Source organism: Malus sylvestris, chromosome 9, assembly GCF_916048215.2.
Source record: "Malus sylvestris chromosome 9, drMalSylv7.2, whole genome shotgun sequence".
NCBI classification, from domain to species: domain Eukaryota; kingdom Viridiplantae; phylum Streptophyta; class Magnoliopsida; order Rosales; family Rosaceae; genus Malus; species Malus sylvestris.
Window position 1 is genome coordinate 33,039,356 of NC_062268.1, and position 14,910 is coordinate 33,054,265.

A 14,910-nucleotide genomic window follows, 5' to 3' on the forward strand; every position below is an offset into this window, starting at 1 on the left:
TTTTTTTGCATAAAGTTTATTTTTTGTTATTAAGACTTTACTAAAATTACTAAATTATCCTCAACTAACGGGTGTTAACGGGTCCTAACGGGTCTAACGGGTCCTAACGGGTCTAACGGGTTGACCCAAAGTGACCCGTTATTTAATGGGTTCACCCGTTAGCGACCCGATTCGTTAAGCATCCACTCAAATACAAATATTAACGGGTTGAGTCGGGTCGGGTTAACGGGTTGGGTCCAAAATGCCAGGCCTAGTTTGGGAGGGTAATTCTCAAAAGTTTAGAGGGTGATTTTGTCCCAGTGGTTTAGCGCCACTCGATTTCACGTTATTTACAACAAAGCCATCAGGTTTGGGCTGATATTGGGGTTGGGTTGGAAGGGCAATTTTGTCCTGTTTGTTTGAGACGGATTGGGGTGGGTTTAGGTTTGTTGTCATTCAGTGAGGGTTTCGGGGATGGGAGGCCATGCCTAGATAGAGAGAAGAGAGACAGAGTGAGAGAGAGAGGGAGAGGGAGGAGTGGGGATCTCATCTCTCACCCTTCCTCTTTCTCTCCTACTCAAACCCTAGCAGCCACAACACCATCTCTGGAATAGCATCAGCTCCTGCTTCCTAAAACCAAAACCACACAAACTGACCTCCATTTCTGTAACTTGAGAGCTTCGGTGAGATGAAGGAAAGGAGCAGGGAGATGGGCTCGAGTCCGCCAACGGCGGAAGAGATCTTCAGGGATTACTGTGCTCCGAGAACCGACGCCGTTCACTCTTTAACTAACGGTACTTCGATCTCTCTCTTCTCCCGTTCACTCTTAATTTCCTTTTTGTTTTGTTTGAATTTCATTTTTTATTTATTTTGGATTTACAAATGGATTTTGTGTTCAAATTTCGATTTTGTGATTTTGGGGATTTTGTTTGTAGAGTGTTCATCATCGTTGAAGATGCCTCTTCTCGAGTCTTCTGTTTCATTCCGTTTCTCTCATCCAAAAAATTAATCATTGATTCTCAAACTCTCTCTCTGTCTCGCACTGCCACACCAGGCGCCGCAGCCGCTCAAAGACTGGGTCTCCAAAGGCGGCGTTTTGTAAAACCCTCCCTACTCTCAAGGCAAGTAATCTCATGCCCAATTTGGAATTTAAATCTATTTATTTTTTTTAAATTGATTTGGGTTTACTGAAATCAGCTATGGAAAATCTGCTACTGTCTGAGAAAACTCAAGATTACAGTATTCAAGTTTTGGGTTCTCCTCAGACTTCACAATTGTGAACTGGGCAGCCAGTGCAACTGGTTACAGAGCTTCCTGTGAGTTAAAGTTTTAAAATTTTGTTTAAATTTTTTAGAGTTTTTATCGTTTTAGTTATCTCTGCTGATGTTTTGCATCCAGTTTTGTCTGAATACCGTGTTACAAAATCAGATCTGGAGCTTGCCCTTATTCAGTTTGCCAATGACATAAGCTCTGAAGCTCATGTTGAGGTAATCTTTTATGAAAACGTTTGATTGCACAAATGTGTTTCATATATACATCATATGCGTCTTTAACAAATAAATGTCCATTTAACACTTACTTCTGCATAACTTCGTTGTAAGTATATCTGTGAGTACTTGCCCGTTACGTACTTCTAATAGCAAGAAGCAGCTTAGGAATGGACGGTTATTTCACTTCTGCATGAACTTTGTGCACTTTGAAATCTTGATTTTGGGCTCATTCTTATAACATCTTCAGAAATATTTCAAAACTTGACTCCCTTTTTCTTAGTCATTATTGCTATTTTCTTTTTAACCTAGTCATGAGAAAAGTTAGGGTAGGCATGTATGAGTATCAGCTGGAAAGCATGTTTCTTCACCACATGAGGCGGATAATTGTTCAGCTGTATATGGATTTTCATTTGTTGGACTGTGCTGCTTTAAAGTTCTGTATTGGTGCTATCAGTGAAGATGCCCCCTGTGCTATGTTGGGGACTTTCTTGATTCAAGTATTCACTTGGTTTTTTATTTTCTTACAAGTTTTCATTTGAAAAAAAAAAATGCTTCATTCGTATGCATTCTATGTTGCTACTGAGGTTTACAATTTTTTTACTTTTTGCTTTTTATTTTTCCTCCTCATGTAATATTTTCCTTTTACTGCATATTGTATCTTCTGTTTGGGAATGCCTATGTTTTTTTAACTTGCTGAGAATGCCTCTGTCAAAATTTTAAGGGCATTTCTTTGTTTCATCCTATCATTTTCTTCATTTTCTATGTCCAACTATGAAGCATTTTTTTTTATTGATATAAAGACCTTTTCTTTCTCCAATTATGCCTCTGTCAACTCTTTTTAATTTAAATGCACTCATTTAGCACTCACATTTATCTGATAGAGTAGATAAAGAGGGAAACATGGATTATGTATGCACCTTCATTTTGTTTTCTTATACGTCCTACTGTTATGAGATTAAATTTAACAGACATTCATACTAACAGCTTCGGATTTCAAAATTTGTAGAAACCAGCTGTGATCTGTTGCAGGAAATATTTAGAAAAGAAAACACCTCTACATACCGAAGATTATGTCTAACTTTAGCATACTTGAAGCCGGTATGCTATGCCATCAGCTGCTTCTAATTTTGTAAACAGTTAATACTATCTTAAAATTGAAATTATGAATCCTTAAAATTGAAATTATGAATCCTTATGTTCATGACTGAATTATTATAGTTCTTTAAGATTTATTGAATACATATTTTCAAAATGTCTCTCACAGCGGAATCACCGCCACCAACAGCTATGGCTGCGCACTTCGTTGTCGTCCAGTATTCCTCCAAAATTCCATTATCTCTCTTTGCTCTCTCCGACTCATTGCGTCTCTATTCTTCTAGGTACACCCATATCTATATCCCAAACGACTCTTTATATGTATCTATTAGTTATGTGCTTATATACTGTAAGGATGCTTGGGCTGGTATATATATTTCCACATATTGTATTGGTAACCACAAGCATTTGTGTTTTATCTGGCAGTGTGATGCCATTTTTATCCCAACAGGTTCTGGAAGTGATCTCTGTTTCTGTTATCAAATGTGTGTAGCCTCCTTTTTTTTTTTTTCTTCTTTTGGCTGGAAATAATGGAGAAGATAAAATTTGAAGGACACAGTTGTGGTAATCCTTGAGATAAAAGTAGATGATCCAAGGATTAAAACATATATTTCAAGGAATTAATGTTGGATGCAAAGAACAATGTTATAGTTTCACTATCATATATCCAAATATCGTAAGTTTGTGACTTAACGTAAGCTGTAGTTTGCAAGACCACTTACAAGTAAATGTTTTTTTTTTGGGGGGGGGGGGAGGGAGGAAGCAGTTGAAAAACTTGATATCACCTTTGCATTTGTATGTTATCAATGTAAAGATTATTCTTTTGATCAGTTAGATGTCACAGTTTTTATAATCAATGATTTGGTTAACTATAAATCCACACACCATTTTCATAAGATTTGTTTTTCTGCCAACATATTAATTTTGCTCAATGATAATGCCGTAATTGGAATTTTTTTTTATAGAAATGATGTAATGGGTTAATCTAAAATTCCGAACTGAACTTTTACATGACTGCTATTGCACATGCTCCTCTTTTTTGGTTATTGGGTTTTATTTTTATTTCATTTTTTGGTAAATGCAATTGTTGGTTTTGCAAAGAACTGACTTTTGTCTTATTTATAGTTCTCTATGCATGTAGTTTCACCTTTTTTGATCTCGAGTATCTGGTTGGCTTTATTTATCAGGCCCAGGGTTGTGATTCTGGATGCTGACATGATTAACCACAGGTTGGTGTTCCTTAGGAACTTGGTGCGGAGAAATGCAAGCATGTTGCAGCGTATTATGGGTATATTACTACAACTTTTTTTTCCCTTTCTGTATATGATACTAGATTTTAACTGAGACCAGATTGTATTAATCAAACAAAAGCATTGTTTTCCAACTGGTATAAAACAAGATTCTTTTCCACCAAAAAAAGACTAGGTATCCATACTGTATGGTTATTTTCTTTATAGTATAAACCTGTTGAATCAACCATTGAATTGGTTTTGGAGTTTTCGTTTGATCAGAGAGATAGTATTTTTTTGGGTGAAAGTTTTAATCAGTGAGACTTGGAAGAAAATGGAAGAATTTTCCTTTTCTATGCTCTAAGAATCAGACCCTATGCATTCTTACTATTTAATGCTGAGAGTTTCTATTCTGTTATATTATAATGGAACCAATGCCAGTTTACTTCGACTACATGAGGAGCTTCAGAGTTGAATTTGATGAGTTTTTTTAGGAAGGAATAATATCAGAAATTGAAGTTGGATTAGGTCCGTGTGGAGAGCTACGGTATCCTTATCCTGAACGGCATGGTTGGAAATATCCTAGTATTGGTGAATTCAAGGTACCTTAATAAATGATGATCCCTCATTTCATTAGTGGCATGCATAATAGCTAGGGACTGACGGTTATTTCTAAATGTTAAGTTAATAGCCCTTCATTCATTTGTGGTGTGGTTATGACCTTAAGCCTGTAGCTCATTTGATTTTTACTTTTTTCTGAACTTTGAAGTATCTCTTATTCAACCTGGTTTGGTGCAGTGTTATGACCGGTACTTGATGAAGAATCTGATGCAGGCTGCAAAAGCAAGGGCCACTCCTTCTAGGCCAGAGTACCAGATAATGCAAGTTCTTATAATTCCCAACCACATGAGACAGGGTTTTTCCGTGACAGAGGTGATTATGATAGCTACTATTGCAGATTCTTTCGTAATTGGTACTCTTGTGTGTTGATTGATCATGGTGATCGGGTATATGAATCCTAGAGCACCATTACGCTTGGTAGATATAGGATCCTTATTGAATGATACAAAAAAACTCAAATCTTTTCTATCTATTGGTTACTGGTAATTTGGATTGGTGTCTGAGATTTTGAGAATGGCTCGCATCTTTAATTTCTTTTTCCCTCATTATTACTGTTTTCAAAATTTTTACTGCTGTGTATTGATGATTTGTAGTCTGAGGGCTTCAATCTGTTGGAATTTTGAATGGTTATTGCTTCATCGGAATTTGGGTGGTCCAAATTTTGAATTAGAAGAAAACCCATTTGATTAATATTTTAGATGGATTTGGCTCTCTATGTTTCGTCTGTTATTTCTTCCCCACTTGGAAAGTGGAAGGCCCAACTTTGAGCTCAGAGCTTGAATTTCTCAATATTCGTTTCTCTGCACTCTCATCAGTCACTCTTGATCCTCTCTATGAGGAACTGGGTACTTTTCCAGCTCTAACAAGTAATACTCCATTTAATTGCTTAATTGAGGTTTTTTGTTTCTCTTTTACGCTCTTTCATCAGTTCATTGGGTTTTTTGTTTCTCTTGATCCTTCTTAATTATCATCTATTAATGTTTCCATTCATAATGAAGCTTAATTGTCAACTTGTTTTGAGGTAGCCACGTGAACCATTGTAGGAATCGTGCTGCCGACTCGGGATTTGACATTGCAGGTTTCATTGACTTCCTATCTTGTGCTTGCTTATTTTTTATTATCTGATTTTAAACTTTTAACAGCATAAAGCTTATGAAAATTCAAATGTATTTGACCACGATATAATTTTAGAGGATTTCAAAAGTGAAGATTTTTTGTGGATGTAGAAGAATGTTTTAAGTCTTTTAACATATTTTAATGTGGACTATCCTTTTATTTGGGTCAATTTACATTGTCGATCATTGATAATATTAATGTTGCAATCCTTGACTCCCAATGAAGAATGGCGAGAGAAATATTAGCTGTGTAATAGTTTTACTAAACAAACAGAATTGTATCACACATTTTGTATCCTATAGCTAATCACAGTAATCATAGTTAGTCAGTTTAATTATTAGCAGCTGATAAGTGTTTGTAAAGAAGTGTAGCCATCGGAATTTAAACAAATTCAAATTTATAGATTCAAATTTAAACAAAATCGAAGTGTAGCCATTGGAATACAAATACCTTCACCAATGCACTAATTTTTTGGTTAATACGAGAGATTTTTCCATGTATTTGAAACATGAATTGGTACATCACGTGTCTTAAAGTAGAGGGATACTAAAAATATATATATATTTTCCATTTATTTTATGACATTGACATGTGATGTATCGGTTTGTTGTGAATACATGAAAAAAAACTGTCAAGAGGGCTACAAATTGTGAATTTTTGTTGTGCGACTACTTCTCTTGAGGGTATTGTTCTATCCATTCTATGGAAAAAAAAATCAGTACAATTCGATTTTGTTTTGGGCCACAACAGATTTTATCTTAAAAATGTTCCCAAATTTTCATTCACAATAAAATTTCCATGCCATTCAGTTACAGAATGAATATGCAAAGCATGCAACTTGCCTTATTTGCATATCTCGCACAATTACAGCATATTGTAATGTTAACACTAGCATAAGGGCAAACAGTTTAGGAATAATATGTAACCTAGAAAGGAACCAAATTTTAAAAGACAAGGACGAGAATGTTACTAAACCGGAGAGGTACAATGTGTAATGAGCCCATATATACATAATTACATATATTCACAAGAAAAGATAAAGTGGTATTCTATAAATCAACACAAGCAAATATAGAGATTTTAAATCACTACATTGGTCTAGTGATCAAGAAATTGATTTGAAGTGAATTTGCAAAATCAAACAAATTATGGTAAACTCTTATGTGGCTACCATAAGCACAAACGCCACTAGTTTAGATTTGTCACAAAAAAGATAGACACAACAAACTTTTACCGACGACCACGCCAGTGATTGTTGCAGAGAAAGGCCACATAAAATCATCACAGATAAGCAAGATCACATCAAGTCATTGTTGGAAGACAATACCACATAATACAAATATACAATAATCACAGAAGCACGACCACAACACTTACAAAAGTGAAACTACAAGACACTTATACTACTACGAGAAACCATCGGTGGGCTCATCTAATGAGAGAAATAATGGGAAATTTTTTTTTAACAAACGATATTGTCTACACTAAGGGGGTGGGCAATAACGTGGTTCTAATTCGTCTTTGATGAGAATCGAACCTAAGACCTCTCACTTACAAGTGAAGAAGAATATTATTAGACCGTGGTACTAAGTGACATATTTTAGAAAAAGACCTTTAGACTCCTATTTATAAATTCAATATAACGTTCTTATAACCCAAACTAACATTTGCCTATACACTTTGTGTGTATGAACACGTTTTTTTAGAAAATGAGAAGGAGAGAACGTGGGGGGGGGGGAGTGAGAGGTTTTAGTTTTTAGTTTTTTTTTTTAAATATTGTAGGTATTTTAACATAACATGTAGGTGAGGCTTCACTAAAAAATAGTAAAATTTGAACCTATGCAATTACATTATAGCCCATCAAATATTTTTTTTATATGATAGAAGATTAATTTGTCTTTTCATAATCTTTTAGTTGACAATGAGAGTTTCACTAATTAATAGAAATATAAAAAAAAAACCCAACAACGTTTCCCCTACCGCCACCCACGCCGTTTCTCTCCCCCACCCTCTCTTTCTTTGAAAGCTGAAAAAAAACTGAAAAATGGCCAGCTCTCTTCGTCCCTCGTTTTTCTCCCTCACCACGTGCTTCTCTCTCTTCCTCGACCAACACTCACCCCACGACCGACCATCCCTATCCTCACTGAGAATGTGACCGGAATTCGAAACCATACCCGAAACACTACCTGATTAAGGATTCTCGCCCATTCGAACAATGGAAGGCGGATTTCGAGATAAAACCACAAGAAGACTACTCAATACCTTAATTCTAAGCAACGACATAAACGGTAAAGAATAGAAAAGCTTGAGGAGTTACCATACCCATGGTTGACCTAGGAAGTTCTAGTAGATGAGAATTGGAGAATTTGCAGAGAGTACTTTTATGAGAAATAACCATAAGGGAGAAGGGGGGAGAGAGGAGGAGGAAGAGGAGAGGGATGGTGATGAGGTGCGATAGTGGTGATCGGTGTTGGGTGGGTGGGGACGTTTGGGTTCTTAGTTGTCTGCGTTGTTACAGTTAAATACCTTTTTAATTTTTTATGATGCGTGAGATTATAATATATATGAAAAAAATTAAACAACGCGTGAATCCTTATTTATTTATTTTGGTAATGTTCTCTTTACATTACCTTTTTTCTTAGATCGTAAAATATGCTAAATGTAAATCACGGCTTTTTTTTTTGTCAAAAGTAATTAGTTTGCTGGTAAAGCCCTTTCAAATAAAAATTAAAATAACAAAAAAAGAAGAAGAAAAAAAAAGGCAAATAAAATCCCATGTTACCGATAGCCTCAAGATTAAGACAAGCACTCGTGTTTTCAGTGTCTGACTGTCTCTCCCGCGTGAAGCTCCGCCGTCCAAAATCGTGAGCACCTCACAAATTTAACAAAAACAAAACCCCATTTCCTCAGAATTCTCAATCCTTAAAATCTCACCAAATAAACAAACAGTAATGTCGGTGGCGTGTGGCATGGAGTGCGTGGTCGTGTTGGGCTGTATGCGCTGGGTGTGGCGGCGCTGCACCTACATCGGCTCCAACGACAGCGCCACCTGGTCCTCCGCCACCCCCGACGAGTTCGACCCCGTCCCCCGCATCTGCCGCCTAATCCTCGCCGTCTACGAGCCCGATCTTCACAACCCCCACTTCATCCCCACCGTCGGATTCCGCCCCAACCCCGACTGGGTCGTCAAGCGCGTCACTTACGAACAAACCCTTGGACACGCGCCGCCCTACCTCATCTACGTCGACCACGACCACAAGGAGCTCGTCCTCGCCATTCGCGGCCTCAATTTGGTCAAAGAGAGCGACTACAAGCTCCTGCTCGATAACAAGCTCGGAATGCAGATGTTCGACGGAGGCTATGTCCACCACGGCCTCTTGAAGTCGGCGATTTGGCTGCTCAAAGAAGAGGGCGAGACATTGAAGCGGCTCTGGCTGGAAAACGGGTCCAATTACGATATGGTGTTTGCGGGTCACTCTTTGGGGTCTGGTGTGGCGACGCTGCTGACTGTGATTGTTGTCAACCACCGGGACTGGCTTGGCGGGATCCCTCGGAGCAAGGTGAGGTGCTACGCGCTTGCTCCGGCGCGTTGTATGTCGTTAAATTTGGCCGTCAAGTATGCCGATGTTATATACTCGGTGGTTCTGCAGGTGGGTTTGGCTGAGTTTAATATTGTTATTTGTGTTTCTTGAATGTGTTTGTTTGGTTTCGAACTGTTTTCGTGACTTGTGGATTGGTGATTGTGTTCGTAGGATGATTTCTTGCCAAGAACTGCAACCCCCTTGGAAGATATTTTCAAGTCAATCTTTTGGTTGGTTTTCTTTGAAACTATTAATTTTATTATATCACAAAAAAGAAAACAAATTTATTTGGCATTGTTGATTTTATAGTGAAGTGAATTACTAAGAATTTTGGTGGTTTTGGACAGCTTGCCCTGCTTGATGTTTTTGGTTTGTTTGAGGGATACTTTCATACCAGAAGGTAGGAAGCTTAGGGATCCTAGAAGGCTTTATGCACCCGGGCGGATGTATCATATCGTAGAGCGCAAATTTTGCAGGTACCCCCCATGATCCTTACAACAATCTTGTCATTTTATTTTTGTGGATCTTAAAAGTGGTTTAATTTCCATTGACAATGAAAGATGCCATTCGGTACTTACGGAGTCAAGTGTAATGAATTCCTGAATGAATGCAACTTGCCTTTTTTACAGCTCTTGCACATTTACGTCATATCATTAATTTTCACATCCACACGAATCCAGTGCTTTGGATTTTGAATTTGTGACAGTAATGTGAAATTGGTGTCCTTGGCAATTGTTGCACAATGGCTACAAATTGTTTAGCTTTGTGATTCACATATTCTTAGTGGCTTTTCATGTGAAAGTACTATGTACATCTGACGAGAACATTAGTCTTTAGAATCCATAGGTTCCTACCCACTAGAATCTCCTTTCTCCCTAGAGAGCTCATAGAAGAATCCCTACCTCAGGAGGTGGGCAGGGAGTATGATTTTTTTATTGACAAATGATAACGTTAGTGGGTTAAATTGGTAGTTGTTAGGGCGGCCCGGGGGGAGGGGAGGGGGGCTTCGGTGTGGATCAAACCTGCACTAGGTTGCATAGGCATCATTGATGTCCACCATTGAGGTAGAGCACCATCGGCACAGGGACTATGGTTGAAGGTTATTTTTTTTAACTCCTCCCTAAAGTTTAGCTATGGAGCTCATTTAGGGAGCACATTGGAGATACTCTAACTCGTAACATGAAAAAATTTATGCTCGTTTGGATGAGAGACTTTCAAAGCCCAAAGAACTTTAAAATCTATTCTTTAAAAAGCACTAAGCCTACCAATGAACTACTCAAACTGTCAAACATTACAAAGCTGCTCTAAAACACTACAAATGCACTACAAAGACACTAAGCAAGGGACTTTCAAAATGACCTTGGAAGGTGTCATTTGAAAGTTCTCTCAAAGTTATAGCATAGTCATATTCAAAGTCCATCCACATAATTTTTTTTTTTTTTTTTTTTTGTTGTATTCCTAGCTTAGTTAGAGAGGTCGCACTTGGTGCGATGGCAAGTGCCTTCGCCCATGAGCGGTAGGTCTCGGGTTCAAGACTTGGGAGCAGCCTCTCCATAAATGGGGGTAAGGCTAGCCGACATTCACCTCTCCCAGACCCTGCGTAAAGCGGGAGCCTTGTGCACTGGGTACGACCTTTATTCCTAGCTTAGTTAGCCTAAGTTCCATGGAACTTTAAATTAGCATCTAGTCCTTTTGAAAGTCCCTCAACGTAACTTTTATGGTCCTTTCCTAACTAATTTAGCCTAAGTTCCATGGGACTTAAAAGTCCCTCATCCAAACGCACACCAGTTATAACTTTTGCCTTCATTTTCTTTGGAATAAGTTTGAATCTTGTCTAATGTGTTTTGCTAGATTTTTACCAGGGTATGATGCAATCTGGAATAGATAAAAAATTAATGTGGGGTTTACAACAAGGAATATTACCAGTTAGAATGCTGCCCTGTTAGCTTTGAAATGATGCAAACCCCTTCTTTGTATCCTACAGGAAATAAGGAAGACGAAAAGGAATAAAAATGCCTATAATTGTACATTGATTGGTCATAGTGCCGCAAAAAAATTGGATATAAAAAATATTACCATTTTCGAAGTTCTCTGTTAGTTAGGTATTAAGTGTAGGAGTATCTCTTGGTAAATACATCTTTTTTTATGTCAGGTTATGGTCTACTGATTGTGATAAACTGTTGGCGTATCTATAACAATGCTTGCATTTTTAAAGAAATCCATTATAAGCATTCAGCTATGGAGCTGGAAGTTTATTTATACCATACTTTGGCATCAAGTAAAATTTCCTGGTACCGGTTTACGAAGTTCTAAAATTGGATCAAATCTGTTTGTTTTGATGGGCTTCTCTTTGCGGGTTTGTGTCTGTTGAACTAGTATAAAGTTTTACTTTCTAGAAGACATTAGTGTTATGTTGGAACCTAAACTGTTGTGTTCATGCGATGATTGAATTCCTCGTTGCTTGGTATAACAGATGTGGGAGGTTTCCTCCAGAGGTCCGAACTGCCATTCCTGTTGATGGGAGATTTGAACATATTGTCTTGTCATGTAATGCCACATCTGATCATGGAATTATCTGGATAGAAAGGGAAGCAGAGAAGGCTTTATTAGTAAGTGGAACATAACTTACAACCATAACCATTATCATTTCATTTCCCTACTCCCATGGTTATCATTTCATACATTTTATTTTTGTTATGTAAAACTAAATTAAATATGTTTTTAGCTCAATGGCAATTCTTCAATTTCCACAGGAATGCAAAGAATATCAGCATTGTGTTTATTCTCCTGCTCAAATCCCGAAACTATCATAATTGCTTAGCTGTCTAGTAGTGTTCATAAACTACCAGAAGGGTCTTAATGCCCCCATGTAACTTGTGTCTTAAGTTATCTTTGGTTGTTGGAAAGGGAAAAGAAGTAAAGGGAAAAGAGAGGAGAGAGAAAGAGGGGGGGGGGGGGGGGGGGGGGGTTTAAATTGGTGTAAGGCACAAACGTGTCCTTGACCTCTTTTTCTTAGTTTGAGCAGAGGTAACAGGAGGGACAAGATCAGAAGGAACAGGGCTTGTCTTCAATACACCATATTGACAATTTGATTTCCATTTGATAAGCTTTCCCTTACTCCCCCCCCCCCCCCCCCCCCCCCAACTCCAAAAAAAAAAAAAAAAAAAAAAAAACTCGCATTAGTGGACATTCTTCAAGTACCAAGCATGTGTGAATTAGTATGATTACCAGAATGTGTTAATTACAGTTGTTTATGATTGCTAATTCTGGATCCGTTTTGCTAAGCATATTAGTGTATGTGAACCGTAATTTAAAGTAAAATAATGATTTGGGAGTTTTGTTGTTTGCTATTGAATTGTAAGTGCTTATCTTACATATGTTGAATAACTACTGATCAGTGATGTAATTACTCTTCAGCGAATGAAGGAAGAAAGTAGTTCTGAGACTGTAACAACTGCTCCAAAAATACAAAAACTTGAGAGGTTGCAGACCATTGAAAAAGAACACAAAGATGCATTGGAAAGAGCTGTCAGTTTGAATGTGCCTCATGCTGTAACATCCAACGAGGAAGCCCCCGAAGACCAAAAACCGGAGAAGGCTCCAGAGATTGAAAATCAGAGCGAAGATGCTGCAGATACAAAGTTGAAGTCCACTGGTGGAAGGGCAAGGTGGGATGATTTGGTTGAAAAGCTTTTCAAGAAAGATTCTGGGGATGTACTGCTAACACGAGATTCAAATCCCCCAGAATAGCAACATTCTTTGTTGGTGTAAAGTTTGCTCGATACAAGGCAAGAAGGAGATGAAGATACAAGCCAGCAGTAATCTAGGGTTTAAAAATAGGTGATCCACTCCTAATTGCACCAAGATCTTTTAAGATAAAGCCCTACACTTAAGAGCCATTCGGCTTAATACCACCCAAGGTATTGGGCTTAGGTGGTTAATTTGGGACACTATCAGTGCATTGCTGGACTTAAGAGCGGACACTAGCGGACACTAGCGGACAATAGCCACGTCTCTTTGAGGTTTAGGTACTTGTGAATGGTCCATGATTCATTTCCCACCCGCTTTAGAATATGTTAGAATTTGTTCATTCTATAGGTAAAGGAGTTGTGCATTACATAAAACTACTGGTCCATTACCCGTGGGACCATGGGAGAGAATTGTCAATACAAAAGAATACTGAAATTCAGTTCCTCAAGCTCCTATCTGTGCGTCGAGTTCCATATATGTTTTAATATAACCTCTTCAACTTGCAACCAAACATCAACTTTCGTTTTTACTTTTGTGAATCCAACAACCAAAAGCCAAAGATATATTTATGGGAAATGACATTGCACTTCTAATTTCTCCTCATTCATCCTTCCCATTTTTTTTGTCTGGGACCAAAGGAGAATCAAGGGACAAACACAAGAGGAGGGCAAACCAATAGTGTGAAGCTCACAAACCAAATTAAAATCAAGGATATATTCAAGTATTGATGACATTAGATAAATACTTGCACCAATGTCTTTTGTGATAAAATCTCACATCTATCGTATTGTGTACAAGATAATATGTAAGCTTGGAAACAAGATCGGTATGATTAGTAGTGAGTTGCTCTTAACAACTTCCACATATATACATCGTCTTACCCGATGAGCTAATTTCACATAGTCCCCTATTATTAATAACAAAAAATAACACAAAACGAATGGCATTGGATGCAAGGATGAGATTGAGAGGGATAAAAAATGGATTGGTTTGGTCGGTTGATCAGTTTGATAGTACTTCAATTAAGGTAAAAGAAGGATCGGTAAAATAGGCGATCTTGTGCTTTTCACAGTATATTTTGGTACGTAACTGCAATGCTAATTTGAATGTTTAGAGTATTTTTTTTGTAGGTATCCATCCTTCATTTTTTACGACAATTTCAATGTAGTTGAATATCAGAGTGCGCAACGAACAAGACTAACAAATAATAAGAATATTATTAAACAAACTAAGAATGCCGAAACGGCTACAAAACCCTAAGAAACTACATTGTGGCTAAATTACTCTCAAACTAAATTACAAGCTCTATTTATAGAGCAATAAACCTAAGAAACCCTAATGCGTAAATGCCAAAAATACCCTACTACAAAATCAAATCAAATCTCTAATTAATTTCCTAAATAAACCTAATAAATTCCAACAGTTAATTAATTAAAGAATTATGAATCTTCAGTCAGATGAGGTAAATAAACGTTGGACATGTTGCCTATACTCGGGTCCATAAGTAGTATGTAAGAAGCTAATTAATCATGGAAGCTCTAAACTTGAACTTTAAGCATGGATGGGATTCGTGGTATAAATTTGGTGGATTGATGGATGGATGGATGGATCCATGACCTAACTAACTTAATGACATGCTACTTAACCACTCACTGCTGATAATTCAAAAGCTCTAATTGGGGTTTAACTTACTAATGCAATCAGATTAGGTCTTCTGTCTTTTGTTGGTTAACGGCTGTAACAAGAAATACCTGAACGTGTTAACAACCTTCTGGCCATCTAAGTGCTTTTGCTTTTTGAGAAAACAGTCGCATAAAGCAACACTGCACTGACTCTTGATTTTGTTACTGTGGAACGGTAATAACTGTGCATGCAAACGGTGCAACTGAGCGATTAGTCAACTGGAGAAATCTACCAACGTTTTACATAATGACCTATATATTATACACTAATTATTATTAAATGAGGGTTGTCATGCGTAATAACTTTCTAACTAGTTGGTTTGAGCAGTGGACAGTAAGTACGACAACACGATTTAGATATTAACCA

At 37.5% G+C, this 14,910-nt stretch overlaps 2 protein-coding genes across 2 annotated transcripts; both read left to right on the forward strand.

Annotated features, from left to right (window-relative positions):
* The first annotated feature begins 861 nt into the window (after positions 1–861).
* LOC126633983 (uncharacterized) lies at positions 862–5,699 on the forward strand. Its single transcript, XM_050304481.1, has 10 exons — positions 862–1,100; positions 1,213–1,295; positions 1,378–1,466; positions 2,454–2,567; positions 2,734–2,848; positions 3,794–3,852; positions 4,288–4,395; positions 4,592–4,726; positions 5,163–5,280; positions 5,458–5,699. Exons 1-10 carry the CDS (start codon positions 862–864, stop codon positions 5,559–5,561), a joined length of 1,164 nt encoding a protein of 387 aa, XP_050160438.1. The 3' UTR covers positions 5,562–5,699.
* A 2,626-nt stretch (positions 5,700–8,325) lies between these two features.
* Positions 8,326–13,372, forward strand: LOC126583155 (uncharacterized). The gene is made up of 5 exons (XM_050247453.1): positions 8,326–9,180; positions 9,283–9,341; positions 9,459–9,587; positions 11,585–11,720; positions 12,529–13,372. Exons 1-5 carry the CDS (start codon positions 8,482–8,484, stop codon positions 12,859–12,861), a joined length of 1,356 nt encoding a protein of 451 aa, XP_050103410.1. The 5' UTR covers positions 8,326–8,481; the 3' UTR covers positions 12,862–13,372.
* Positions 13,373–14,910: the final 1,538 nt, after the last annotated feature.